This window comes from Amia ocellicauda, chromosome 6 (genome assembly GCF_036373705.1).
Source record: "Amia ocellicauda isolate fAmiCal2 chromosome 6, fAmiCal2.hap1, whole genome shotgun sequence".
Classification (NCBI taxonomy): Eukaryota; Metazoa; Chordata; class Actinopteri; order Amiiformes; family Amiidae; genus Amia; species Amia ocellicauda.
The window spans coordinates 38,906,684-38,934,060 of NC_089855.1; the positions used below are offsets into that span (position 1 = coordinate 38,906,684).

The following is a 27,377-nucleotide window of genomic DNA, read 5'->3' on the forward strand; positions in this document are numbered from 1 at the left end:
TTCACTAATTAACTAAGTATTTAACTAGATCAGGTGTCGGCAACCCGCGGCTCGCGAGCCGCATGCGGCTCTTTAACCCCTCCTCAGCGGCTCCCCGGGCTTTGACAAAAAAAAAAAAAACGCTGTATGTGTCCTGTATGTTTGATCTGCGGCGAGACAGACCAACTGTCAATCATGCAATGTGCCAAACCCACTTCAGTCTTTCTAGCCAATAGGAGCAGACATGCCTATTCTAACCAATAACACTCCAGGCTCACATTAAACGGCTTCAGCCCATAAGGTTGCAGTTTATTAGAATGGAAATTAAAATTACCATTAACATAGGCTCGTTTATGAGAAGATTAATAGAATAGGCAAGGCTTAACCACAGTTTTGCATAGAGTAAAATAAGTATTTTTAAACACTATATATTGTACATGCAGCGTAACACATTTTTAAAATACTGTCGAAATAAGTGACAAATGTGTTATTTTTCTTATTTTTTTTCCTTTAAAAAAGGCTTTGAAATATTAAAATATAAAAAAGTTTTAAACTGGTGGGTGTTGTTTCTTGTGTCTGTACTAAACACTTACCTAAAGTATTTATTATCGAGTGAATATAATAATTTGACTGGTTACAGCGACACGTGTCTTCTCTGAATACATACATACATACATACATACATACATACATACATACATACAATACTTATTTCACTCATTAACATGCAAATCAATTTTTAACTTTTTTGAAATGCGTTTTTCTGGATTTTGTTGTTGTTATTCTGTCTCTCACTGTTAAAATACACCTACCATTAAAATTATAGACTGATAATTTCTTTGTCAGTGCGTAAACGTACAAAATCAACAGGGGATCAAATACTTTTTTCCCTCACTGTATCTATATATCTCATTGCTGTTCACTGTAGCATTATAGAAATATAGATATTCTGTTGTAAGCCTAACTGCAGTGTTTTCATATGGAAATTATTGTTTTTGTGTTTCTTCCAGAATAAAAATGAAGAAATCCCAAAGGAAAGGCAGTTGTTAGCTGCCATGAAACAGAGCTGTACCTTTTCATGAATCACAAATTACAAGATTTTTTGTCCTAATATTTGATAGCTGATAATATACTGATGGCTTCCATTCCCCCAGGAATCCGAATTCTCTCTTCATTTACCAGAGATCAGTGGTGAGTACAATATCTGTGTCCTCTCTTGTGGTATTTAATAATTCACTCCTGTAAATGGAATTTACTAAATCAGTGTGGGTTTATGACTACTGTTTTGCAAATTTGAGAAATTATGTATGCTCATTCTAAATGAAATAAATCCTAAATTCAGTTAAACATAGGGGGAGCACGTCAATTCGTCCCAGCGACAATTGCTCCCCTCAACAATTTGCCCCTGTAACAATTCGTCCCCGATGACAATTCACCCCTATCTCCACTTGAACATTTGCAACCATGACTGCATTACATTATTGTAGAGTCATGGAACACATATGCATACAGCTCTGGAACAAGAGACCACTGCAAGTTTTTCTTAAATCAGCATCTCTACATGTATGGCAGCCATTCCATTCCATTCATATTTTTATTTGGAATTTGGGAGAAATGTTGTCAGTAGTTTATAGAATAAAACAAAAGTTTGTTTGATATTGTATAATTAAAAAGCATGGAGGGACTGCAATACAACATGCAAAATTTTACAGATTTTACTGACTTACAGTTCATATAAGGAAATCAGTCATTTTAAATAAATTAATTTGGCCCTAATCTAGGGATTTCAAGTCTCAAGTGTCAAATTATCTATAACAACTTTGGAGTGGCTTATGGTAGAGAAATGAACATTTCATTCTCAGGCAACAGCTCTGGTGGACATTCCTGCAGTCAGCCTGCCAATTACACACTCCCTCAAAACATCGGCGAGATTGTACTGCTGTGTTACAAAACTGCTCATTTTACAGTGGCCTTTTATTGTCCCCAGCACAAGGTTAAATCAGCTTCTTGATATGTCACACATGTCTGTATTATCTTGGGAAAGGATACATGCTCACTAACAGGGATGTAAACAAATTTGTACACACAATTTGAGAGAAATACACTATTTGTGCATATTACAAATGTCTGGGATCATTCATATTAGATCATGAAATGTGGGACCTACACTTTACATGTTGTGTTTATGATTTGGTTCAGTTAATCTGTTTTGACATTTGGTGAATGGACATCAGCAAATATTAAATTAAATTATATTGCACATACACTACTGGTCAAAAGTTTTAGAACACCTACATTTTTCCAGTTTTTATTGAAATTTACACAGTTCAACCCTCTTTTGATCACAGGGAAAATTCCACAAATTTCCGTTTGGTGGAAATAATGGAATAGTTCAACAATAAATCATATTTTCCTCTGTTTTGCAAGCCAGAATGGCTAAAACAATCATACCAAGTATTGGAACTTTCAATTTAGGAAGATACCTAGCATATAACTACTTATGTGAGGCCACAAATTATAAAATAATAAAGATGATCAAAAACGCATTTTGTAAAAAAAATCTTTTTTATTTGAAAAAGAAAGTATAAAAATATGTGTGTTTAAGCTTTTTGACAATTTGCACTTGTAGGTAAAGGGGTTTTAAAAATTGGGAAGAAAGTCCTATGTAAATACAACAAAAATTGAAAGAGATATAACAAATTATAACAGAGAGAGTAAAAATCATAAAATATAGCAAAAATAACTCTACAACAACATATAAAAGTATTCAAACATATTTGACACATCTGGCACATTTGACATTAATTGTAATGCTTATTGGGGGTGCCATTTACTAAAACAGTTCCTCTCCAGCACCAGATGGGCACTGCACAGGTCCTGCAAGGTGTTTGGGAATGTTTGCCCTTCTGTTTGGAAAAGGTACTTCCTTCCTTGCGTTGCCTTTTTACTTTCATCAAAATATGACACAGCATCTGGGAAGTGCTGAATCTCGTAACTTCAATTCAGTTATGCTGTCTGTATAGTGAATTGTTCACCTGCCAGTTCATGAACAAGTGTTTTCCTAAAAATACTTTTGGGAATGCCCAAGAAATCTGAATGGCTGTAGTCCTTCATGCATCTCTCTCTAGCTGTGTGCCTGTCCCCCATGCCTATGCAGCCATTGCCCCAGTCACTGCTCAGTGCGCAGGTCACCCTGAGGAACCTGCTGGATCTGGTTTGTGCGCACGGCTCTCTGGCTCTGAGTTCTCCGTCTCTTCACAGAAGCAGCTGCAGTTCCAATTCGTCCCTGCAATAATATATTAAGTTATTTACTCTGTGTCATTATATAACTAAATAAAAATAATATGCCCACAATGTATTTCATCAAGTTGATATGCAAGCTTGGAAATAATAATGGTAATACATGGCACATAACAACAACAACAATAACAATAATACTACTACTACTACTACTACTACTACTAATAAAATAATTTACTTTAGTACATATGCACTAAATAGTAATAGTTATTACACTAATTATAAGAACTTATCATTATTATTACTACTGTGGTTGTTTTTATAGTAAAAAACAGTATAAATGTACTTACCAATCCAGGTACGCATCCATTCCTTCTCCGGTAGCTTGCTCTTCTTCGGAGGAAAGTTTATTCTCTGAATGGTCAAAATCCTCAAATAACACTTGTTCAGAAGTAGAAGATTATGATGTAGTTGCTCCATACTTCTCTTGTGCCTTTTTAGCAGGCATTTAACTTTTTGTAAACAAACTCAAACTTCTCCATTTTGCGTCCGCATCTGTCCAGCTGCTGCTATGCACCTAGACTCAATAAATCGCTCAAACAAGACAAGATCTGTCGATTACTTGGTCTGAGTAGGAATACAAAATCACAGAAAATATTGACATTTATGACAAATTCTGGAACTAATGCATTGGGAGAGCGTATGTGCAGTGAAATTGAGAATCATTTAAACTAGGAACCAGGGGGGCAGGGAGCTCTGACAATGGGAGATGTTCCTCTAAGGAAAGAAAACCAAGGGAAACTGCTAGTAGGAAAGTCCTGAAATGTTTGTACCTCAATGCCAGTGTAACTGTAACAGTGTGTTACAGGCCACCAAACTCAGATATTCAGAAAGATGCTGCATTGTACAGTGTAATCAGGACTGCATGTAGTAAGGATGTAGCTGTTATAATGGGGAATTTCAATTTCCCAAACTTAGACTGGGAAAGCCCAGGTGGGACTAAAGAAGCAGAAATAGAAATGGTTGAGATGGTAAATGACTGCTTTCTAACTCAATTTGTCAGGGAACCAACCAGAGAGAGTGCATGTATTGACTTGATCTTTTCAAATGACCAAGATAGTGTCAGGAGGACAGTAGTTAGAGAACCAATGGCAAATGGTGATCACAATATGGTTAGCTTTGAGGCATTCTTTCAAAAAACAAGGAGCAAGTCTAAAACAATGGTCTACAATTTTAGAAAAGTAAACCTTGAAGGTATGAGGCGGCTCTTAGAAGAGCACATTGGATACAGAGTCAGTTGAAAATGGATGGGTATATTTTAAGAATATACTACTTGAGGCTCAGGAGCAATTTGTACCAAAACTTAGCAAATTGAGGACCAAAAAACACTGGCCAAAATGGTTTAATAGAGGTATGCAAGAAAATATAAAGAGAAAGAAAATGTTGTATAGTGCATACAAAAGGGATGGTGACGAATCAAAATACGTAGAATATGTTGAGCTGCATATTGATCTTAAGAAAGGGATCAGGAAAGCAAAGAGGGAAATTGAAAGAAACATAGCTCTTGGAGCTAAAACCAATGCAAAGAGCTTTTTTCAATATTACAACAGCAAGCGGTCAATAAAGGAGGAAGTGAAACAGATAAAGGGCAATAATGTAGGTATCTTGGAAAACGAACAAGATGTGGTAAATGTTCTAAATGAGTATTTCACAGAGGTTTTTACAGAAGAAAAAACAGATGACATGCCACAGGTTGACAATCAGTCAAGTCAAACCCTAAGAGAGATCAGGATAAATGAGGAAGAGGTACTAAAGGGAATAGCAGAATTAAAAACAAACAAATCACCTGGGCCAGATGGGATATTTCCAACAGTACTTAAAGAAATGAGGGAAATGATTAATAGGCCGCTAACTCAAATATTCCAAATGACACTTAGAACAGGGGATGTGCCAACTGACTGGAAGACAGCAAATGTCATACCAATCCACAAGAAAGGGGACAAAACTGAGCCAGGAAATTACAGACCAATCAGTCTCACCTGCATCACTTGTAAAATGTTGGAAAAAATTATTAGACAGAAAATAGAGAAGCATCTTAATGAAAACCATCATCTGGAATACTGTGTGCAGTTCTGGGCACCACACTTCAAGAAGGATATTGCTGCTCTAGAGGCAGTTCACAGGAGAGCAACCAGACTCATTCCAGGTCTGAAGGGAAAGTCCTACTCGGAGAGACTGAGGGAACTGAACCTATTCACCCTGGAATAGAGGAGACTGCGTGGGGACTTGATCCAAGTCCTCAAAATCATGAAAGGCATCGACCACATCAAACCAGAGGAGCTTTTCCAGATCAGCAGGGACACACGCACAAATGGAAATTGGGATTCAAGGCATTCAAAATGGAAAACAGGAGACACTTCTTTACACAGAGAGTAGTCACAATCTGGAATAAACTACCCAGCGATGTGGTAGAAGCTGAAAGTTTGGGAACTGGATGGACACCAAACGAGCACGATGGGTCGAATGGCCTCCTCTCGTTTGTAAACTTTCTTATGTTCTTATGTTCTTCTTATGTTCTAGACAGTCTACTGATTAAAACAAGACCATCCACTTTTTGGTAGAAGCAACACACACCTGTATAGAACTCAAAATGGCAAGAAAACTGTTCACAAGTGTACTAATACACAACAATTTTACATAACTGGATTTGAACTTCTCTGTGTTTGACAGAACATCATATAGTGGATTAATCGTTAGGTTGTTCTGAACAAAACAAGCCTATTTGCAAAGAAATCCGATCGAAACTGAGTGATCTGTGACCATCTGAATGAAACCCCCCGGAGCAGAATGAGCATTTACCCCACAGGCTCTGAATGATGGCGGGCGACACAGAAATTAATTTGGATGTGTTTGAGAATGAAACGCACTGGTAGCCAAGAGAATAAGCTTTCAAACAATGTGTGCAATGTTGGAATACAGTGTAACTTCTATGCACAGAAGCTGCATGTAACACTGCCAAATAATGCTTAAGAGGGTGTAGTAACAGTATATACAGTTAGCTCCATGAATATTTGGACAGTGACACAATTGCCATCATTTTGGCTATGTACGCCACCACAATGGATTTTAAAGGAAACTAACGAGATGTGCTTTAAGTGTATACTTTTGTCTTTAATTTGAGCGAAGTTACATGAACCAGTGACTCAACTCAGCAACCCAGAATCATGCTATGGTGGCGTATTGCATATGGCAAGCCAAATGATCATTTAGAGATATCTAAATTAGAAGCATTTTGAGATATCTCTAAATATTTTAATGATATCTTTAAATCATTTAGAAATATCTGCAAACCATTTAGATATATCTAAATAAAGTGTTTTTAAAGATATCTCTAAATGATTTGTAGATATCTCTATATTATTTGAAGATACACTGATCAGCCATAACATTATGACCACTGACAGGTGAAGTGAATAACACTGATAATCTCGTTATCATGGTACCTGTCAGTGGGTGGGATATATTAGGCAGCAAGTGAACATTTTGTCCTCAAAATTGATGTGTTAGAAGCAGGAAAAATGGGCAAGCGTAAGGATCTGAGCGACTTTGACAAGGGCCAAATTGTGATGCCTGGACGACTGGGTCAGAGCATCTCCAAAACTGCAGCTCTTGTGGGGTGTTCCCGGTCTGTAGTGGTCCGTACCTATCAGTGAACATTTTGTCAGGGTTCGCAAAAAGTGAGTCAATTCACCTCCATTTGCGATGTATTTTCTTGAATGATTCGCTGATTGTGCGAGGCATTAAATTATGTTTTTTCCAACTCAAAACAAGAATCGAAAGTGCTGAGCTACCTCCCCTTTAAGAAACACATATGTTTTTTTTCTTTGTGATGCCCGAGAGGGGGGCCGCACTCCAGGCCCTGTTACCCAAATCCTGTCTCTCATTGGCCAGCGGATCTGTCACTCTCATACAGGGCAGGGCTGTAGCTTTCCAATGACAGCAAACAACCCATATCTGAGCAGGCTAGGCTGCGCTGAGCTGTGTGTTTGTGTGAGAGCTCACCGACCGCACATGGGGAAGACAGGGCTCACACAGAATAGATGCGATACAGTGTTTCCGAAACAAATAATAGATGTGGAGTCTGTTTACAGCACTATGAAAGCCACTGACTGTGTGTTGTTTGCTAAAATAAAACACCATGGCAGCATGGTGGCTGGGATGAGTCACTGCATCAACACAGACGGGAGCTGTTGTAAATAATAGCCTATGTCTATGTAATGCCTAAAGTGACAATATTCAAAAGCCAGATGTTTGGAATTCTGTTTCCCTGTTTAGTATTCTTCTTTACTTGTATATACAGTGAGGGAAAAAAGTATTTGATCCCCTGCTGATTTTGTAAGTTTGCCCACTGACAAAGAAATGATCAGTCTATAATTTTAATGGTAGGTGTATTTTAACAGTGAGAGACAGAATAAACACAAAAATCCAGAAAAACACTTTTCAAAAAAGTTATAAATTGATTTGCATGTTAATGAGGGAAATAACCTTCGGCTCCCTCAACAGATTTTCTATGGGATTAAGGTCTGGAGACTGGCTAGGCCACTCCAGGACCTTAATGTGCTTCTTCTTGAGCCACTCCTTTGTTGCCTTGGCTGTGTGTTTTGGGTCATTGTCATGCTGGAATACCCATCCACGAACCATTTTCAATGACCTGGCTGAGGGAAGGAGGTTCTCACACAAGATTTGACAGTACATGGCCCCGTCCATTGTCCCTTTGATGTGGTGCAGTTGTCCAGTCCCCTTAGCAGAGAAACACCCCCAAAGCATAATGTTTCCACCTCCATGTTTGACGGTGGGGATGGTGTTCTTGGGGTCATTCCTCCTCCTCAAAACACGGCGAGTTGAGTTGATGCCAAAGAGCTCGATTTTGGTCTCATCTGACCACAACACTTTCACCCAGTTCTCCTCTGAATCATTCAGATGTTCATTGGCAAACTTCAGATGGGCCTGTACATGTGCTTTCTTGAGCAGGGGGACCTTGCGGGTGCTGCAGGATTTCAGTCCTTCACGGCGTAGTGTGTTACCAATTGTTTTCTTGGTGACTATGGTCCCAGCTGCCTTGAGATCATTAACAAGATCCTCCCGTGTAGGTCTGGGCTGATTCCTCACCGTTCTCATGATCATTGAAACTCCACAAGATGAGATCTTGCATGGAGCCCCAGACCGAGGGAGACTGACAGTTATTTTGTGTTTCTTCCATTTGCGAATAATCTCACCAACTGTTGTCACCTTCTTACCGAGCTGCTTGGCGATGGTCTTGTAGCCCATTCCAGCCTTGTGTAGGTCTACAATCTTGTCCCTGACATCCTTGGACAGCTCTTTGGTCTTGGCCATGGTGGAGAGTTTGGAATCTGATTGATTGATTGCTTCTGTGGACAGGTGTCTTTTATACAGGTAACGAGCTGAGATTAGGAGCACTCCCTTTAAGAGAGTGCTCCTAATCTCAGCTTGTTACTTGTATAAAAGACACCTGGGAGCCAAAAATCTTGCTGATTGATAGGGGATCAAATACTTATTTCCCTCATTAACATGCAAATAAATTTATAACTTTTTTGAAATGCATTTTTCTGGATTGTTTTGTTGTTATTCTGTCTCTCACTGTTAAAATACACCTACCATTACAATTATAGACTGATCATTTCTTTGTCAGTGGGCAAATGTACAAAATCAGCAGGGGATCAAATACTTTTTTCCCTCACTGTAGTTATTCCGGCTGGTGGTAGTCTAATATAAATGGCTGTAATTTCTGTTCTGGAGGTCAGATTTCAGTAGTTATTTTTACACAAGTTCATAAGACTTTGATGTTTCACTGTCCAGTGTCAAAAGTCTTTTTTGATTTCTGTATTAACTCTGGTGGGGCAAACACAATTATGTATGTTATTTTCTGAATCTCCAGTTTGTGCTGAGTGTTTCCATATAATATACTTGCCTCTAGCCCTTGTAGTTACAGAGTTATAAGTAAAAATATGACAACAGTAAAATCAGGCGACAATGGGGGTGATCGGTGTGGGAACAGAACAGCTTTCGGCGGGAGTTTTTGAATTGTTACTGCACTCTACACATTTTACACATGATATGTCATATGTACTGTAATTTTTACTGACATTTACTATCAGATTATACTTTTGTATAATCATGCCCCTGAAAGAACACACTGTTAAAGCATGGGGGTTCACATGGATTGACATTTGCACAGATGCAGGTACTGTGACTAAAATCAAATGCAAATATTGTTGTGAGTTTGAGGAAAATCTAAAAGCTCTAAGGAACTATAGCAAAAACTTTATTGATGGGATATATGGATCTTCTCTAAAAAAAGACAATGTGAAAAAACATGGGGACATAAAAAGGCTCTGCAGCTGAAGACTAAACCAAAAACACGGGATGAAATCTTTAAAACTTCACCACTGGATTTGGTGGAGCACAAAGTGCTGAGATGGAGAAGGTGGGGAAATTTATGGACATCTCCTACATACTGGCCAAAGAGGAACTCCCATTCAGGTATCAGTACTGTAACATTATTATAATTTTAAGATAACCATGATGATAATAAAAATAAATAAATACAAATAGCTTTGGATTGGCATCCTCACTCAGGATAGAAATCAGTACACTGGCCCACAATGAGTCATGGTCACTGCATAGTGGGCTAGTTATGAGCCAATAATAGGAACTGCACCATTATTTGGGGGGTAACAATTTGAAATTGTGGGGATAAATGTATAATTACACAATCTTATGTGCTGTATTTTGCTTTGTTTCCAGAACATTTTCATCTTTGGTTGAGCTGGAGGGGCGGCATGGGGTTAAACTTGGTGAGACCTACCATACTGAACTTAAATGTAAGGAATTTACCGAGATCATCGGGAGAGTAATGGAAAGAGAATCGGTCTCCGAGATTCAGAAATCCCCATACTTTTCGTTATTGATTGATGGAGCCACAGACCAGAGTGTTGTGGAAAAAGAAATCATGTATGTACGACTGGTAACTGAGACTGGTGTACCTGTCACTAGATTTCTTAGACTAAAAAATGTGACCCATGCCAATGCTGAAGGATTGAAGGATTATGTAATAGAAGGTTTCTGACAGCTCGAGTTGCATAATATGAATGACAAAATGGTAGGCTTCATGGCTGATGGTGCAAGTGTCAATTTGGGATGGCGCAGTGGCCTCTCACAACGACTCAAGACAGATTCCCCATGGTTGGTAGCGATTCACTGTTTAAACCATCGCCTTGAACTGGCAGTGAAAGATTATTTCAAGGATATACCTGCTTCACTCTATTATCTATACCAAAACAGCCCCAAATGGGTCCGGGAACTGAAAGAGCTGGGTGAGATTATGGAGGAAGTTGTTTCGAAACCATTGAAAGCCAATGGCACTCATTGGGTCCAGCATAAGAGGAATGCATGCAAAGCACTTATAAATGGCTAGGGAGTGATCGTTCCTCACCTGGAAAGCATGGCCACCTCCAGTACAACACCAGGGCAGATCAGGCAAGATTCAAGGGTTATCTCAGAACCCTAAATTCCTATGAGTTTGTTTTGCACCTCCTACTTTTCTCGGTGTGGCTAGTACCTTTATCAAAGATCTCCCTCAATCTCCAGAAAGAGTCTGTTGACTTGCTGCTGGCAAAGGCTATGCTAGAAAACCTGAATAAATCTCTCCAACAAAGGGTGGAAGGTAATCTGATTACAGTCTTTGTGATACAGTACCTGTGGAAGAACCTGAGACCCAATCTGTCGCCCACACCACTGAAAATCACCTCCGGCAGTTAGTCAGGCAATCAGAGTCAAATGTGCACAATGTCAAGCTGACCAACTCAACCCAAGCTGTGCTCGATCATTTCAAGAACAGTGTACCTGCATATGCACAGTCATTGATGAAGTGCATGGGAAATAGATTTACCACACTTGACCAAGAAGGAATTCTTGACTGCCTCTCACTAATTGATGTCAGGATCTGGCCTACAGAAAAAGATGCCCTGGATTCCTTTGGCAAGAAGGAGCTAAATATGTTTGTAAATCATTTCAATGATCTCCTGAAAAAAATGATGTCGAAATTTCCAACCTAGAAGAGGAGTGGGACCAGTTCAAATGCTTTTGGGTCACAAATCTGATTAATCTCAGCCAACAGGAGCTGATGAAGTGTGTCCTGGTGCACTACAAAGTCACTTTCTCTAATGTGTGGCATGTCTTTGCAATATTGCAAACCTTTCCGGTCTCCAATGCCATTTTGGAGCGGGGTTTCTCCACGATGTCCAGGATTCCAATGTTGCACCATACAAACGGGCAGCAACACATAAGCCAGATGTTATGCCCAACAAGAAGGCACAGACAGGTGACTGACTGAAGTTAGTAGTGATGATGATTAATCGTTTTCCTAAACATTTATTCAATTAATTTTGTTGATTCCAGTTTTCTGATTAATGTTAAGTTCACTTGTATCTTGAATATAAGTGACATTAGAAACAGTCAAGTGACAGTGGTGCTTTCCATTTATGGCCAAGTGACATTCATGGTTGTAATGTTTTAACTAAGTCTGGTTAATAATGATACAAACATAATTGTATAGTCAAGTCAGTAGTGCCAAGTTGTTGCAGTTTGAAATTGTAAAAAGTAGTTCTAAATAAACGCTTTATATTGAACTAAAGTATTTTTGTAGACATGTCACTACTAGTTAAGTAACCATTCATCCACTGGTCCAATTAATCTTTCATATGTTGTTCCCATGTTACCTGAACCCTCACTCCCCAGGCCACACTTACTTCATTCCCATGGACTTTGAATATCATCATACATGTTCTGTTCAGGTTACAGTACTAGGAATACATAATTTATCTTGAGATAAATATATAACATACTACAATACACACAATGCATAGAAAAACAAGACAAACAATCATTTTTTGAAAGATGTATACACTTAGTTTATTCAGATTTTGATATCACATAATCCAATGCAGTACTGTATGATCTACAACTCTCTCAACTTACTAGTTTAATTAATAATATTAATACATATTACTAATACATATATACAGCACTCAACATGGTTTACACAGATCAAAGGTTAAACACCAACACCATGGCCACAAACATCATCATGCAAGCTACAGTAACACTACAATCAGCATGACATAAAATTAATTAAGTGGGTCAGCATGTTATTATTTTCAGTGCACACATGACAAGCCTTTGAAGGCTACATAAACTTAAAATAAAGAAGTTGTATTGAAAGTCACTTCAAGTGCATAACTGTATTAGTCAAGACTGATATCATGATCTGCATTGAGTCTGATGCTGAATGTTATGCATCTATATAGTTTAAAACTTGTATTAGCACACCAGTTCCTTTCCTATGCAATGGTGAATGCAAGCATTACTTAATAAATAAAAAATGCAGTCAGGGTCTGTGAGCAAAGATGGATAGTACTGTGCAGGATTCTGGAAATGCTTGAATACACTAGTACTACAGGAGAAGCATGGAAGACTTGGTGGTATAACTTGGGCACAGGGATGAGCTTAGGGTAGGCTACTATCGACACAGTCGCACACCTGCAACATGCAAGCATTAAATAACAATGCAAATATCTGTAAAATACATTTCACAATCTGAAATGCATGCAAAGTAATCTAGATAAGAATGCACATATCATATGTCATGAGAACAAATCATAAAAAAATACCACTTTTCATCATTGGTAGACCAATTTAAATTGCTAATCAAGCAACTCGTGTTGCTAAGCAAAATTATATTTGATTAGCATAACTGCTATGCAAATTTGAGACAACAAAATGTACGCTGCCTATCAAAAGTGGTCCAAGGAAGGAAAAGCGGTGAACCAGTGACAAGGTCATGGGCGGCCAAGGCTCATTGATGCACGTGGGGAGCAAAGGCTGGCCCGTGTGGTCCAATCCAACAGACAAGCTACTGTAGCTCAAATTGCTGACAAACTTAATGCTGGTTCTGATAGAAAGGTGTCAGAACACACAGTGCATCACAGTTTGTTGCGTATGGGGCTGTGTAGCCACAGACCAGTCAGGATGCCCATGCTGACCCCTGTCCACTGCCGAAAGCACCTACAATGGATACGTGAGCATCAAAACTGGACCACGGAGCAATGGAAGGTGGCCTGGTCTGATGAATCACATTTTCTTTTACATCACGTGGATGGCCGGGTGCATGTGCTTGTCGCTTACCTGGAGAACACATGGCACCAGGATGCACTATGGGAAGAAGGCAAGCCGGCGGAGGCAGTGTGATGCTTTGGGCAATGTTCTGCTGGGAAACCTTGGGTCCTACCTAAGCATTGTTGCAGACCATGAACACCCTTTCATGGAAATGGTATTCCCTGATGGCATTGGCCTCTTTCAGCAGGATAATGCGCCCTGCCACAAAGCAAAAAGGTGTTGACTTGGCCTCCTCAATCCAATCGAGCATCTGTGGGATGTGCTGGCCAAACAAGTCCGATCCATGGAGGCCCCACCTCACAACTTACAGGACTTAAAGGATCTGCTGCTAACGTCTTGGTGCCAGATACCACAGCACACCTTCAGAGGCCATGCCTTGACAGGTCAGGGCTGTTTTGGCAGCAAAAGGGGGACCTACACAATATTAGGCAGGTGGTCATAATGTTATGGCTGATCGGTGTATCTCTAAATGTACTTTTAAATGAGATCTCAAATTGATTTGCAGATATCTTTAAATGATTTAGAGATATCTTGAAATATTTGCAGATATCTTGAAATTAATTAAAGATATCTCTAAATGATCATTTGGCTTGCTATATGTTGTGCAGAATCTGCACAGATACTGTAAATGCATTGGTTTAACATTGAATATGTATGTGTGTGTAATGCATCTGCCTAGTCTCTGATTTTTACCATTTGTTTACCCATTTTAATATTCATTCAGAGGCAACAATACAATACCACATTGGTTAATCCTGTGCAGTCAATTATGTGGGAGCTGAACCCGAAATGTCAAAACATTTCTGTTGATGTTAGCTCATTTAATATGTTTGTTTGTTTGATCTGTACTGTATTATTGCACTTTTGTAATACCCCGCTCGAGAACAACGCCCGCCACCCCCCCCACAACCCGTGGATTCGAAAAGCATGCCCCCCCCAATTCTGAAACCAAACCTACGCCCGTGCACACATACTGATACACACACATATTAACAGACACACACACATACTGATACACACACATATTAACACATATTCAACGCATCTTGTCTGTATTTGCTAGATATTAACATTACGATGTAGGACTTGTATTTTATATTAACTGTATATTTACCTGCACTGCTGCAATTTTGAACCTGTAATTGTATTATGTTTAATTTGTAATTAAAAACGTATTGGACGTTTGTATTGCTTGTGTATCCTGTAAGTCGTCCTGGATAAGGTCTGGATCATAATAATACTACAAATAATAATATAATACACACATACTGATACACATGTAAAATAACAGACACACATGCACACACATACTGACAGTCTTGTTGTCACGGCCACAGACCAGCACTAGATGTCACCATCAACCTTCCTTACCAGTCACTTCTCCCAGCTCCCTTCAATCAATCAATCAATCAATCAATCAATCAATCAACATTCCTGAAAAACATGTGCACTTGTTCAATAATCCTCTGCCCCCATTCGCCATGCACCTCCCAAACCTGGTTCCTTGCTTCCCTCTGGTCCCCATATAAACCCCTCACTGTCTGTCACAAGTTGTGAAGTTTTATCAGTGCTAACTACATCTCTGAGCTGTCTCCCCATGCCTTGTTAGGTCTTGAACAGTCGGAACTAATGACTTGGAGTGACTCGTGCCAGACAGTTGACTAGACTCGAATCGACAAATTCAGTAACTAGACTCAACTTGAGCTTGGCATGTCACTGACTCAACTCGATTCCCAGTTTTACTGACTTGGTTACAACTCTGTCTCTGAAATGCATGGCCAGCTCTGGCACTTTTGCCACCCTAGGTGAGATTCCCCCTCAATTTTTTTTTTTTCAATATTACATTAATTTCTTATATTTACAACAATTTACTTTAACCCCATTCACCCTGAAACAATTTCCGGCAATTTGGCGGCATTTTGTTTTGCCTGCAAGGTCTGTGTGAATAGGTTATTGTCGGCAGTTTTCCGGCAATAGGTCTGTGTGAATGGAGCAGGAAAATGATTGCCGCCAAATGACGCGTCAAGTCCTTGCATTGTTAACGCAGTGCGTCAGCTAACTGATGTAACCAATCAGAATAGGGCCGAATTTTTGCAACTGCAACACAACGAGGTTAAGCCACCTTTGAACAAGAACTTGTGACCATAATGAGAAATAGACCAGGTCGTTAGAAATGGCTGGTGGTCTACTACCCCTGGCCCCCTCGGACCCCAGACTCTGTGTCACCCGGTGTTCCCGGAAATCCCGGCACACATGGTGTGGTTAAGCGTACAGGTCTACGCGGCGCTTGTATCCAGCACCTGGTGCTCGGCATACACAGCATTCAGTCCGGGAACAGCAAGGTTGCATTTGGTTGGTGTGTAGTGCCCCTGTGTACATAAATGTTGCCAGGTGGAGATGCACTTACAGTGGCGAGCCCGCTAGGCACTCCACTTGTCCCTGTACACGCACATGTGAGCTTGGCGATGAGCTCCTCTCGCCCCCGCCACTGTGTGGCCCCCCCTTTCCTGCCTGTCGTGCCCGCGGTGCGTGCCACTATGACCCAAGGGCTCCATCCCCATCTTCTGTCAGGCTTCGACGACAGGGAGCGTGATGAGGTCATCCTTGCCTTAAACAACAGGATGGACCAAATCTGCGCTCTCCTGGGCATGCAGGCAGCGCAAGCAGCACAACAGGTACCACCCCCTCCACACCATGACGCTCCACCGCTGACTCACACTGCGCCACTGGAGTCCGAGAGGAGTATATCTGCCCCATCTCAGGATGAGGGCAGTGGACGGGCCACCTGGGAGGAGGACCGCCTGTCTCTGGGTCCACATGCGGACTCAGAGCTTGAGGCGGAGCTCATGGAGGAGGCGCTGGTCTCACCCACCCCTCCTCCTCCGTTGAGCGTGGACACCCCTCCTGCTCCTACGGGACAGGACCTGGGAGTTCTGGGCGGTGATCCAGAGGGCTGTGGAGTCTCTTCAGCTCCCCTGGCCCTCTGATCCTGCCCCACCGCGCTCCATGTTCGAGAGGGGTCAGCGTTTGCAGCGGCCCACATGGGCCCTCTCGCTGCTGCCAGAGCCCTCGCAGCCTAGTCCCGATCCCACCTCCTCCACCACCCGAGCCCCATCCCTTGCAGCCTCTGGCCCACCCTTACACCTCCCAGCAACTCTCAAATTGGCAACTCCGCACCCAAGACTCTTGGGTGCTTGAAATTATATCAGTGGGCTACTCCCTACAATTTCAAACATGTCCACCCCCCCACCAGGGCATGGTGTGGACGCAAGTGAGGGACCTGTTGCAGTGTGCAGTGCTTCGTGTCGAAATCGCCTCCTCTCCTGGAGAAGCAAGCAATCCATGAAGTGCCCCTGCTGGGGCAGCACAAGGGATTCTATTCCCCATACTTCCTTGTGCCCAAGATAGATAGCGGTTTCCACCTCATCTTGGATCTGAGGCACCTGAATAGCCACCTCAAGGTGTTACGCTTTAAGATGCTCAACCTGCACACTATGTCCCAGGCCATCAAGCCCGACAACTGGTTCACCATGGTGGATCTGAAAGATGTGTACTTTCACATCCCCATTGTGCAGGCGCACAGGATGTTTCTCCGCTTCGCCTTCGAGGGCTGAGCGTTCGAGTTTGCTGTTCTCACCTTGGTCTGTCATTAGCCCCACACACTTTATCCGTGTTCTATTATCTAGACGTCTGGCTGGTTTGTTCTCACTCGAGGGAGCAGGTTCAGAACCACACAAACCTGATTTTAGGCCGCCTCTCTGAATTGGGCCTCTGGGTCAATTTAAAATCAGGATAGGATCCTTGGATCACTCACTTATTAATGGACACCAAACGAGCATGATGGGTCGAATGGCCTCCTCTCATTTGTAAACTTTCTGATGTTCTGATGAGAGAAGGGCTGCCAGATGCCAACTCGGCAGGCACAATTCCTTGGACTCGATTCCTTGATTCCATTGCCATGCTTGCGACACTGGCGCCAGAGAGAGTTGCTTCCATACCCACATGTCTCTCCCTCTTCCGGCTGAGAGCTCATGTCAGGGTGTCCCTTTGCCAGAGGCTGCTGGGCCTCCTAGCGGCTGCATCACAGACCCTCCCCTTCGGCCTCCTCCAATTGAGGCCGCTGCAGTGGTGGTTCAGGTCACTCAGGATGCACCCTTGCCACAATTGAGCACACAGTCACAGTCACTTTGGCGTGCAGGAAGGAGCTCCTTTGGTGGCAGAGCCCTCACAATTTGACCCTCAGTGTGCCCCTGGGGCCAGTCTACCACCGAGCAGTCATGATGACAGACGTGGAGTCTGCAGCAGGTTGACGGTGCCCACACAGGCCCTCCATCTCAAAGTCCTGGAGTTACAAGCAGTACTTCTTGGACTGTCTCATTTCCTTCCAGTCCTACGGGACAGACATGTGCTGGTTCGGACAGACAACACAGCAGTGGTTGCCTATATCAACAGGCAAGGAGGTCTCCATCTGCTTCTGTGGGCGCAGCCACGATTCTGCTTCATCAGAGCAGTTCACCTCCCAGGCCTGTCCAAAACAGGCACCTCCACCTGTTTGTGATACAACAACTGTGGAGCCGGTTTGGCAGGGCGGACGTGGATCTCTTTGCCTCGGCAGAGTCCACACACTGCCCACTATAGTTCTCCGTCCAAGACCGCTCAGGAACCCTAGGGATCGACGCACTATCCCACACATGGCTGCGCTGTCTCCTTTACGCGGTAGTAGCCACTATTCAGTCAGCAAGAGCTCCCTCTATGAGGTCGTATTCCTACCGCTGGTGGATGTTTAGCACCTGGTGCCAAGACGGCGGTCAAGACCCAATTCATTGCCCCTTCGGGGTCATATTACAATTTTTACAGGAGCTGTTGGACCGGGGCAAGTCCCCATCTATGCTCAAAGTGTATCTGGCGGCCATCTCCGCATATCATGTTCGGACTGATGGCAAGTCCTCTGGGCCTCATTTCTTGGCTGTGCAGTTTCTAAATGGAGCTCGACAGCTGCGGCCTCCTCGCACCCCTTCATTGCCCCCATGGCGTCTTGATGTAGTGCTGGACGCACTTTCCCAAGCCCCATTTGAGCCACTGAAAAGCCAGCTTTTCATCCTCCTCCCTTTATTATTATTATTATTTTTATTTCTTGGCAGACGCCCTTATCCAGGGCAACTTACAACATAAGTGCACAAATACAGTGAAGTACTTGCTTCAGAGTAAGAGAGTCAGCTTCACCTGCTCTGCTCTGTGCGGGCCCTCAGGTCCTATTTGGAATGCACTAAGGACTTTCGGCAATCAGACAATTTTTTTGTGTCTTATGGATTGTGGACACAGGGCCATGCACTTTCAAAGCTGCACCTCTCGCATTGGATTGTAGACACCATTACCATGGCCTACGAGTCCACCGGGACACCGGTGCCTGAACACCTAGTGGCCCATTCGACTCGAGGTGTTGCCACATCGTGGGCCCTTTTTCAAGGCGCCCCCTTGGCAGACATTTGTGCAGTGGCAGCTTGGGCCTCGCAACTTACATTTGCCCGGTTCTACACATTGGACGTGACAGGACTGGTCCCTTCCATTGGGAACCCGGTGTTGGCTGCAGTCGAGCCCCAGTAGAATATGGGCTCTGACTCCTGCCTTTCCTCTCACAGTCTGCACATCCTGTTGGAGCTATTTGAGCCGTGTTTTCCCTTCCACCGGACAATGCCTTCCAGTCGAGCACCCATGCAAGCTACTCCTGGACTTGCTGACAGTCCTGTCAATGTATTCCCAGGGTCTGTCATGCAGCATCCAGGTACGTTGCCTTTCGAAGCCACCCTGTATATAGTTGGTTCATTATTAGAAGGACTGTGGCTCTGTTCTAGAAAGGATTGAATTGAGCTCACTGCCACTGTTCCCAGCTGTGGGCGCTTGAGTTTTGCTGCCAAGCTGTGTACATAGTTCCTTGGTCAGCAGGTCTGTGGCCCGCTCTGGATGTCTTACACCATGGAGCAGGGGACCACTGCTGTTGTCCTCCAGTGGAGGGCACTTGAGCTTCTCCAGTGCCCTGCTGTTGCCCTGCATTAGCTGTGCTATTTGGCAGGCATCAACTGCTCCTGTGTTCCGTGTGTGGCACATGAGCCGGCTCCTGTGCCCCGTGATGTATATAGTTCATTTGTCACGACACAGTCGAACTGGTGTGGCCTTGCTCCTAGCTATGCTCTTAGGGTTGGCGGCCACCACTTCTGTGGTTGTGCGGAAAGGTTTCCTGCACCCCTCAATGTATATAGTTTCGTTTGTGATGACATTATAGAGCTGGTTCAGCCTCGCTCTTAGCTGTGCTAGTGAAGCTAGTGGCCACTGCTCCGATGTTCCACGTGTGGCACATGAGCTGCTCCTGTGCCCTGTGGTGTATATAGTTTGTTTGTACGAAATCTAATTGTCAGCACAATGGAGCTCTTCCACTCTGTACTATTCAGTTCAGTTGGATGCTCCTGTGCTGCGCACTGACAGCATGAAGGTCTTGCTGTCAAGCGATATGTACATATTGTATATTGTTTTTCAGCTCGTCTACTCTGTTGATTAGCTGGCTATGTATTCTGTTGTTTTTCCCATTCCTATGGGATCAGGAGTCCACTGCCATGATAATGTGCGGAGGCCGCACAAGTTGCTTGATTGCCCGCGCCAGATATTGTGCATGTAGATATGGCCTCGCTCCTAGCTGCACTAGTAAGCGGAGGGCGTAAGAATTAACCTCTGTAGCCCCGCTTTGTATATGCTGATTCTAGACGGTTCCCGGTAAGAGCGTGACTAAGGTCCTCGCTCCTGGGTGGCTCAGGTGCTGCCCTACGGGGCCCCTGAGGTTACTATCTGGATTAGTGTTGCCGAGGCCCCCTAGTGGTGCACCTCGAGGCAAGCTCCCTTATCAGCTTGCTGCCTCCTCCCTTGCAATGGTTTTGTTATACAGTAACCCCTCCCCCTTGGGCAGTGCTTCTGACTTGAAAGATAACGATAGGTTGTGAATGCAACCCCGGTTATCTGAAAAAGGAAGCACTGCCCAAGGTTTGCAAGGTCATTATGACATACCTCTGTTTTGAGTTTTGTTTTCCTCCTCCTTTCTTTTTTTGCCCATGTGCACCTGGCAGTTTTGATAATATTTCCATTGTTTCTCTGTGAATACATGTGTTAACTGTCTTGCATTGCTGGCTGCTCAGTAATCCCACGGTTTACATCATCTTGATTTACGTCATTTCACACTTACATTGTCAATATTGCACTGAGCATGTGCATGGGTGGAACCCCCCGGAGCTTCATTCTACAGTTTGTGCTGTGTTAAGTTCAGTATTTTGAATACTCCTTTTACACAAGTAATTACGATATGTTCTAAGTTCAGTGTACGTGTAATTATGGTATGTTTGGTTTCCTGGGATATACACTTGCGCAGTGTTGCTGTTGTGGTTGATTTGAGGGAGAGACAAAGCGGTTACTGTGTTGAGAGTAATATGTGGAGATAATAAATTGTGTTACATTGCAACTCGAGAGTCACAAGGAAGGGAGGGGGGTGTGCCTGTGGAGCACCGACGTCTTTTTTTTTTCATTTTTGTAACTTCACTAGTCTGCGCCTTTACGACAGATGGTGCCCAAGGCGTTCGCTATATCCACCATTGCAGGAGCCAGCCCTGCTCAAATGCACCAAGTATTCTGCTCAGTAGTAATTAGTGGAGTGTCAGGTGTATCCAGTCTCAATTAATGTACAAAGGGCGAGTTTGTACATTACTGACAGACTGACAGAAATACATCTATCAGTCTTTATGGACTCAAATTTGATTTAATTAGTTTTTGCCACAGATCAACAAAAAAAAAATCTGTAATGTTAAACTGAAACATAAAATATACAAATTGTTGTAAATTGATTAAAAATAATTGATTGTGTAAGTATTCACTCCCTTTGCTATGACACACCTAAATAAGCCCTGTTGCCACTAGAAGTCACAAAATTTGTTGAATGGAGTCTACCTGGGTGCAAGGTTTTTCTCATGAATTTAAATACACTTGAATATAGAGAATATGGTAAAATTGTGAATCTGTCTAGAACAGGCCGTCCTCAAAAACTGAGTATTCGGTGGTGACAAGGGCCCTAGTCAAGGAGGCTAACAAGAGGCCTATGGCAACTCTAAAGCTGAGCTGGGAAACACTATGTTCCAGACATGAACTTATTTAAAATCTCTTATTTCTTTGGAGGATGGTGCCAATTAAGAGCAATTAAAATGCTGAGCTGCACTCACCAGAGCAGATGGACAAACAGCACAGGACACTGTAAATGGACACACAGCAAAGGACACTAAAAGGATGGTCTTGCTCTTTAATTTATATTTTGGCCTCTATAATAGAGTCTCACTAAATTAAATTAACTTATCTCAGTTACTTAATTATATCCACTGACGACCCATGTCAAATGTTAATCAACTTGCCCTTATACTAAGAAAGTAAATATTGTATATTCACACTTATAACTGTGGATCCAGGTGCATTTTGGAGTCCACAACTTAGGAATCTGAATTAGGAAGAAGACAGAAACAAGATTTATTTCAGAAAAGGATAAAGGTATAAAACTTACATAAATAAAGGTTCAGCTTAATTTTGCCTGAGGACAGAATGAAGATCAGAGAGACAGTTGACAACAAATGCCTTACTGTGTTGGACTTGTGTTGTGGTAATGTTTTATGGTTATACAATCTACTGTATATATAAATGTTTTATATACAGATATTTAACCTATTAAAAATAGTATAATGAAAACAAATATGCAATAATTACATTTTGTACACAAACTGTCATACTCTTAAAGCTTCATTTATTATTATTTCATTTTTTAGCAGACACTCTTATCCAGGGTGACTTACAATTGTTATAAGATATCACATTATTTTTTACATTTACCTATTTATACAGCTGGGCATTTACTGGAGTAATTGCGGTAAAGGACCTTGCTCAAGGGTACAACAGCAGTGCCCCCACCTGGGAGTGAGCACACAACCCTATGGTCCAGAGTCCAGAGCCCTAACTACTGCTCCACACAACTCCCCATGCAGTGGTCTACCATGTTGTTCCATCATGGATGCAAATAGTTGTCACATTAAGCCATCACATGGTCCCATTTGTACCATTAGATGCACAATTTTAAAGACGTGTTGTTTTAAGAGACTGAATAACTATATACACCCTATACATCTTGTCCATCGGTTTGAGAAAAGAACAGGCATGGAAAGTATAACTTCATATAGCTGTAACACCATTTATTTGTATGTATTTTTCCTCAATTAAAAAGACCACTCCCTAACCTTAGATAAAATCCCTGTATTTGTGCTCTGACTGTGCAGCTGTGGCTGTGTTTGCTTATTGTGAAAGCTAAATGGGCAGAAGTTAAATTGCCTTTCTCTTTGTTTGCAGGTACAGGGCCTTCACTTTTGTTCTGACTTTCCTGCTCTACACCAGCTACCATCTCTCCAGAAAGCCTATCAGTATTGTCAAGGTATGTGCCAGAACAAACTAATACATTTCAGGTGTATCTGCCCCTCTGCAGGAATTTAGCATCTTAAACCACAATGCACCATCAAAGCTTTGTAAAACGGACAGTGTGATGCCATATGGAGTTGGACACAGCATCAGGGCTCTATAGGTGGGGCCTGTGGAAACACTGACATGCAAGCAGGGGAATGTGGTGAAGGGAGTGCAGGTTTATTAAACAAAGATACATACATAAACTAAAACATAAACTAAAACAAACCATCTAAACTGAATACAGATCCCTCTCTAAACATAGACTATAAAAAAGACAAACACACCTAGCTACCTCTCCACAGTCCACAATCAGGGTCAAGTCCAAAAGCCAAAGTTTGTTAGCAGTTCTTCTCTGTTCTGTTTTCTTTGTTTCTCTTCTCTCCATTCACTCCTAGGCTCTCTTCTTGCTTTACCAACAAACAAAGAGAGCTGGCATATGCAGTTGCTGGCCAATCAGTGGAGTCCTGCACTTCAGGTGCTTCTGCAGAGTGATTCATCCACTAGGCTAGACAAAACCTATTTTTACTGTACTGTAAAGGTTTAGTATACATAAAATATATAACATGTTCTAGAATACTGTTGAATGATGACTCTTTGGTCTGAGTCCCGTTATATCCAAGGAAACCTGGTATACCAGGTAGATTTAAATTATCTCTGGTTCTTTCCAAAAGTAGATTTTTTTTTAATTGGATGTTTTATGGTTGGTTTGGTGTTATTCTGACCTGAGCACCCACCTCATCCACTGAGGCATTAACTAGGTCCACTGTGCTTTTCTGAATAATTAATAAAATAAAACCTAAATCCTCTAGTTTTGGCTAAGGTAACTTTTCTAAATTAAACTGAAACTAACTAAAGATACATATTTGTTAAACATTACAAATTAACTCCTGCAGTTTAGAGTTGTTTCCCTGTCGGTTAGAATATTCACCCAGAATATCTCAAAAGCTCCCACCTGCAACTACATTATTCTGCAACTATATTACATTCCTTGTAAAATCAGTACATTTTCAAATGTTTTACATTTGTTAGACAATAGAACAAGATTGATCATTGTTGTACCATAACCATAATTCAATTGAAAAATAATAATAAAGATCAAGGTCAGCAAAATCCTGCAACTACATCATAAAAGATAAATATTTTTGTGTGAAATGTAAATAAATAAAAAAATATATACAGTGAGGGAAAAAAGTATTTGATCCCCTGCTGATTTTGTACGTTTGCCCACTGACAAAGAAATGATCAATCTATAATTGTAATGGTAGGTGTATTTTAACAGTGAGAGACAGAATAACAACAAAAAAATCCAGAAAAACGCATTTCAAAAACGTAAAAAATTGATTTGCATGTTAATGAGTGAAATAAGTATTTGACCCCTTCGACTTAGTACTTGGTGGCAAAACCCTTGTTGGCAATCACAGAGGTCAGACGTTTCTTGTAGTTGGCTGCCAGGTTTGCACACATCTTAGGAGGGATTTTGTCCCACTCCTCTTTGCAGATCCTCTCCAAGTCATTAAGGTTTCGAGGCTGATGTTTGACAACTTGAACTTTCAGCTCCCTCCACAGATTTTCTATGGGATTAAGAATTGTTTTCTTGGTGACTATGGTCCCAGCTGCCATTAACAAGATACTCCTGTGTAGTTCTGGGTTGATTCCTCACCGTTCTCATGATCATTGAAACTCCACGAGGTGAGATCTTGAATGGAGCCCCAGACCGAGGGAGACTGACAGTTATTTTGTGTTTCTTCCATTTGCGAATAATCGCACCAACTGTTGTCACCTTCTCACCAAGCTGCTTGGCGATGGTCTTGTAGCCCATTTCAGCCTTGTGTAGGTCTACAATCTTGTCCCTGACATCCTTGGACAGCTCTTTGGTCTTGGCCATGGTGGAGAGTTTGGAATCTGATTGATTGATTGCTTCTGTGGACAGGTGTCTTTTATACAGGTAACGAGCTGAGATTAGGAGCACTCCCTTTAAGAGAGTGCTCCTAATCTCAGTTCGTTACCTATATAAAAGACACCTGGGAGCCAGAAATCTTGCTGATTGATAGGGGATCAAATACTTATTTCCCTCATTAACATGCAAATAAATTTATAACTTTTTTGAAATGCGTTTTTCTGAAATTTTTTGTTGTTATTCTGTCTCTCACTGTTAAAATACACCTACCATTGAAATTATAGACTGATCATTTATTTGTCAGTGGGCAAACGTACAAAATCAGCAGGGGATCAAATACTTTTTCCCTCACTGTAGATGGAGAAAGTGAGGAGTCCACATAGACTCCTAGGTCTTTCTCATGCGTTACTTCATCTAGTTTTATTCCTGTAATTATAGTGGACATTTGTGTTACCTGCATATATTACCTTGCACTTGTCCACATTGAATTTCATCTGCCAAGTGTCGGCCCACAACTGAATAATATCTAAGTCCCTTTGGACAACCTGTGCTGCCGAGACTGTATCTGCTGAGCCACCTATTTTAGTATCATCTGCAAATTTGACAAGTTTGCTAACTATCCAGATCATTAACATAGATTAGAAAAAGCAAAGGCCCTAGTACTGATCCCTGTGGAACTCCACTAACAACCTCACTCCAGTTAGAAGCAACTCCTCTAATTGAGACCCTCTGTTTCCTATACATCAACCAGTTCATAATCCATCTACATTACCCTGAATACCTACAGCTTACAATTTGAGGATCAGTCTTTGGTGTGGAACCTTGTCAACAGATTTTTGAAAATCTAAGTATATCATATCATATGCTTTCACATGATCTACAGCTGCAGTTGCATGTTCAAAAAACTCCAATAAATTAGTAAGACATGATCTTACTCATCTAAACCCATGTTGACTATGTCCAAGAACATGGTTTTCATTAAGATGCTTCTCTATTTTGTCTAATCATTTTTTCCACCATTTTACAAGTAATGCAGGTGAGACTGATTGGTCTATAATTTCCTGGCTCAGTTTTGCCCCATTTCTTGTGGATTGGTATGACATTTGTTGTCTTCCAGTCAGTTGGCACATCTCCTGTTCTAAGTCTAAGAATATTTGAGTTAGCAGCCTATAAATAATTTCCCTCATTTATTTAAGTAATGTTACAAATATACCATCTGGCCCAGGTGATTTGTTTGTTTTGTAAAAACCTCTGTGAAATACTGATTTAGAACATTTGTCACATCTTGGTTTTTTTTCCAGGATACTTCAGTTTTTGCCCTTTATCTGTTTCACTTCCTCCTTTTTTGACCTCTTGCTGTTGTAGTATTGAAAAATGCTCCTTGCATTAGTTTTAGCTCCAAGAGCTGTTTCTTTCTATTTCCTGATGCCTTTCTTAAGATCTCAATGCAGCTCAACATATTCTTTATATTTTGTTTTATCTCTATCCTTTTTGTATGTGCTATACAACATTTTCTTTCTCTTGATATTGTTTTGCATACCTCTATTAAACCATTTTGGCCAATGTTTTTGGGTCCTCAAGTTTTGGTACAAATTTCTCCTGAGCCTCAAGTAGTATATTTTTAAAATATAACCATCCATTTTCAACTGAATCTGTATGCAGTTTGCCTTTGGTTCTCTAACTAGTGTCCCTCTGACTATTATGGTCATTTGAAAAGATCAAGCCAATGCATGCACTCTCCCTGGTTGGTTCCCTGACAAATTGAGTTAGAAAGCAGTCATTTACCATCTCAACCATTTCTGTTTCTGCTTCTGTAGTCCCAACTGGGCTTTCCCAGTCTATGTTTGGGAAATTGAAATCCCCCATGATAACAGCCACATCCTTGCTACATGCAGTCCTGATTACGTTGTACAATGCAACATCTTTCTGAATATCTGAGTTGGGTGGTCTGTAACACACTCCTATCACTAATCCTCCAGATCTTTTGTTCAAAAGCTTAACCCACAATGATTGTTTTGTTACTGGGATCTAATTTGAGTTCCTGTGCCTCAATGTAATTTTTGACATATAATGCTTCCCCACCACCTCTTCGATTTTACCTGTCCCTCCTAAACTGTGTGTATCCTTTCAACTTTTATTCATCTTCATCATTTTCTGTAAGCCATGTTTCTGTCACTCCTACAACATCATAGTCACCTGGCAGCTCCCCTTCTGTTTAGATGTAGACCGTCCGGTTTGAACAGGTCCCATCTATCCCAGAAGAAATACCAATACTCCATAAATCTAAAACCCTCTTTCCAACACCAAGATTTCAACCATGTGTTAAACTTTCTAATCTCTGCCTGTCTCGCTGGCCATGCACGTGGTACCGAAAGTATTTCAGAGAGCAGAAACACTTCTTTTGTCTTTTTGTTTCTCTGCAGCTGCTTAAATACCTTTGTGTTCAGCTTCTGGCCACCAGTTGACACCTCACTGTCTC

At 41.6% G+C, this 27,377-nt stretch overlaps 1 protein-coding gene across 3 annotated transcripts in view; it reads left to right on the top strand.

Moving 5' to 3' along the window:
• slc37a1 (solute carrier family 37 member 1) overlaps nt 1-27,377 on the top strand; it is a 110,484-nt gene that overhangs the window by 19,656 nt on the left and 63,451 nt on the right. For all 3 annotated transcript variants that reach the window (XM_066707101.1, XM_066707103.1, XM_066707104.1), the window contains exons 2-3: nt 990-1,170; nt 22,891-22,972. In XM_066707101.1, coding sequence (XP_066563198.1) covers nt 1,115-1,170; nt 22,891-22,972 — 138 coding nt within the window. In that variant the 5' untranslated portion in view covers nt 990-1,114. The remainder of the gene's footprint in view (nt 1-989; nt 1,171-22,890; nt 22,973-27,377) is intronic.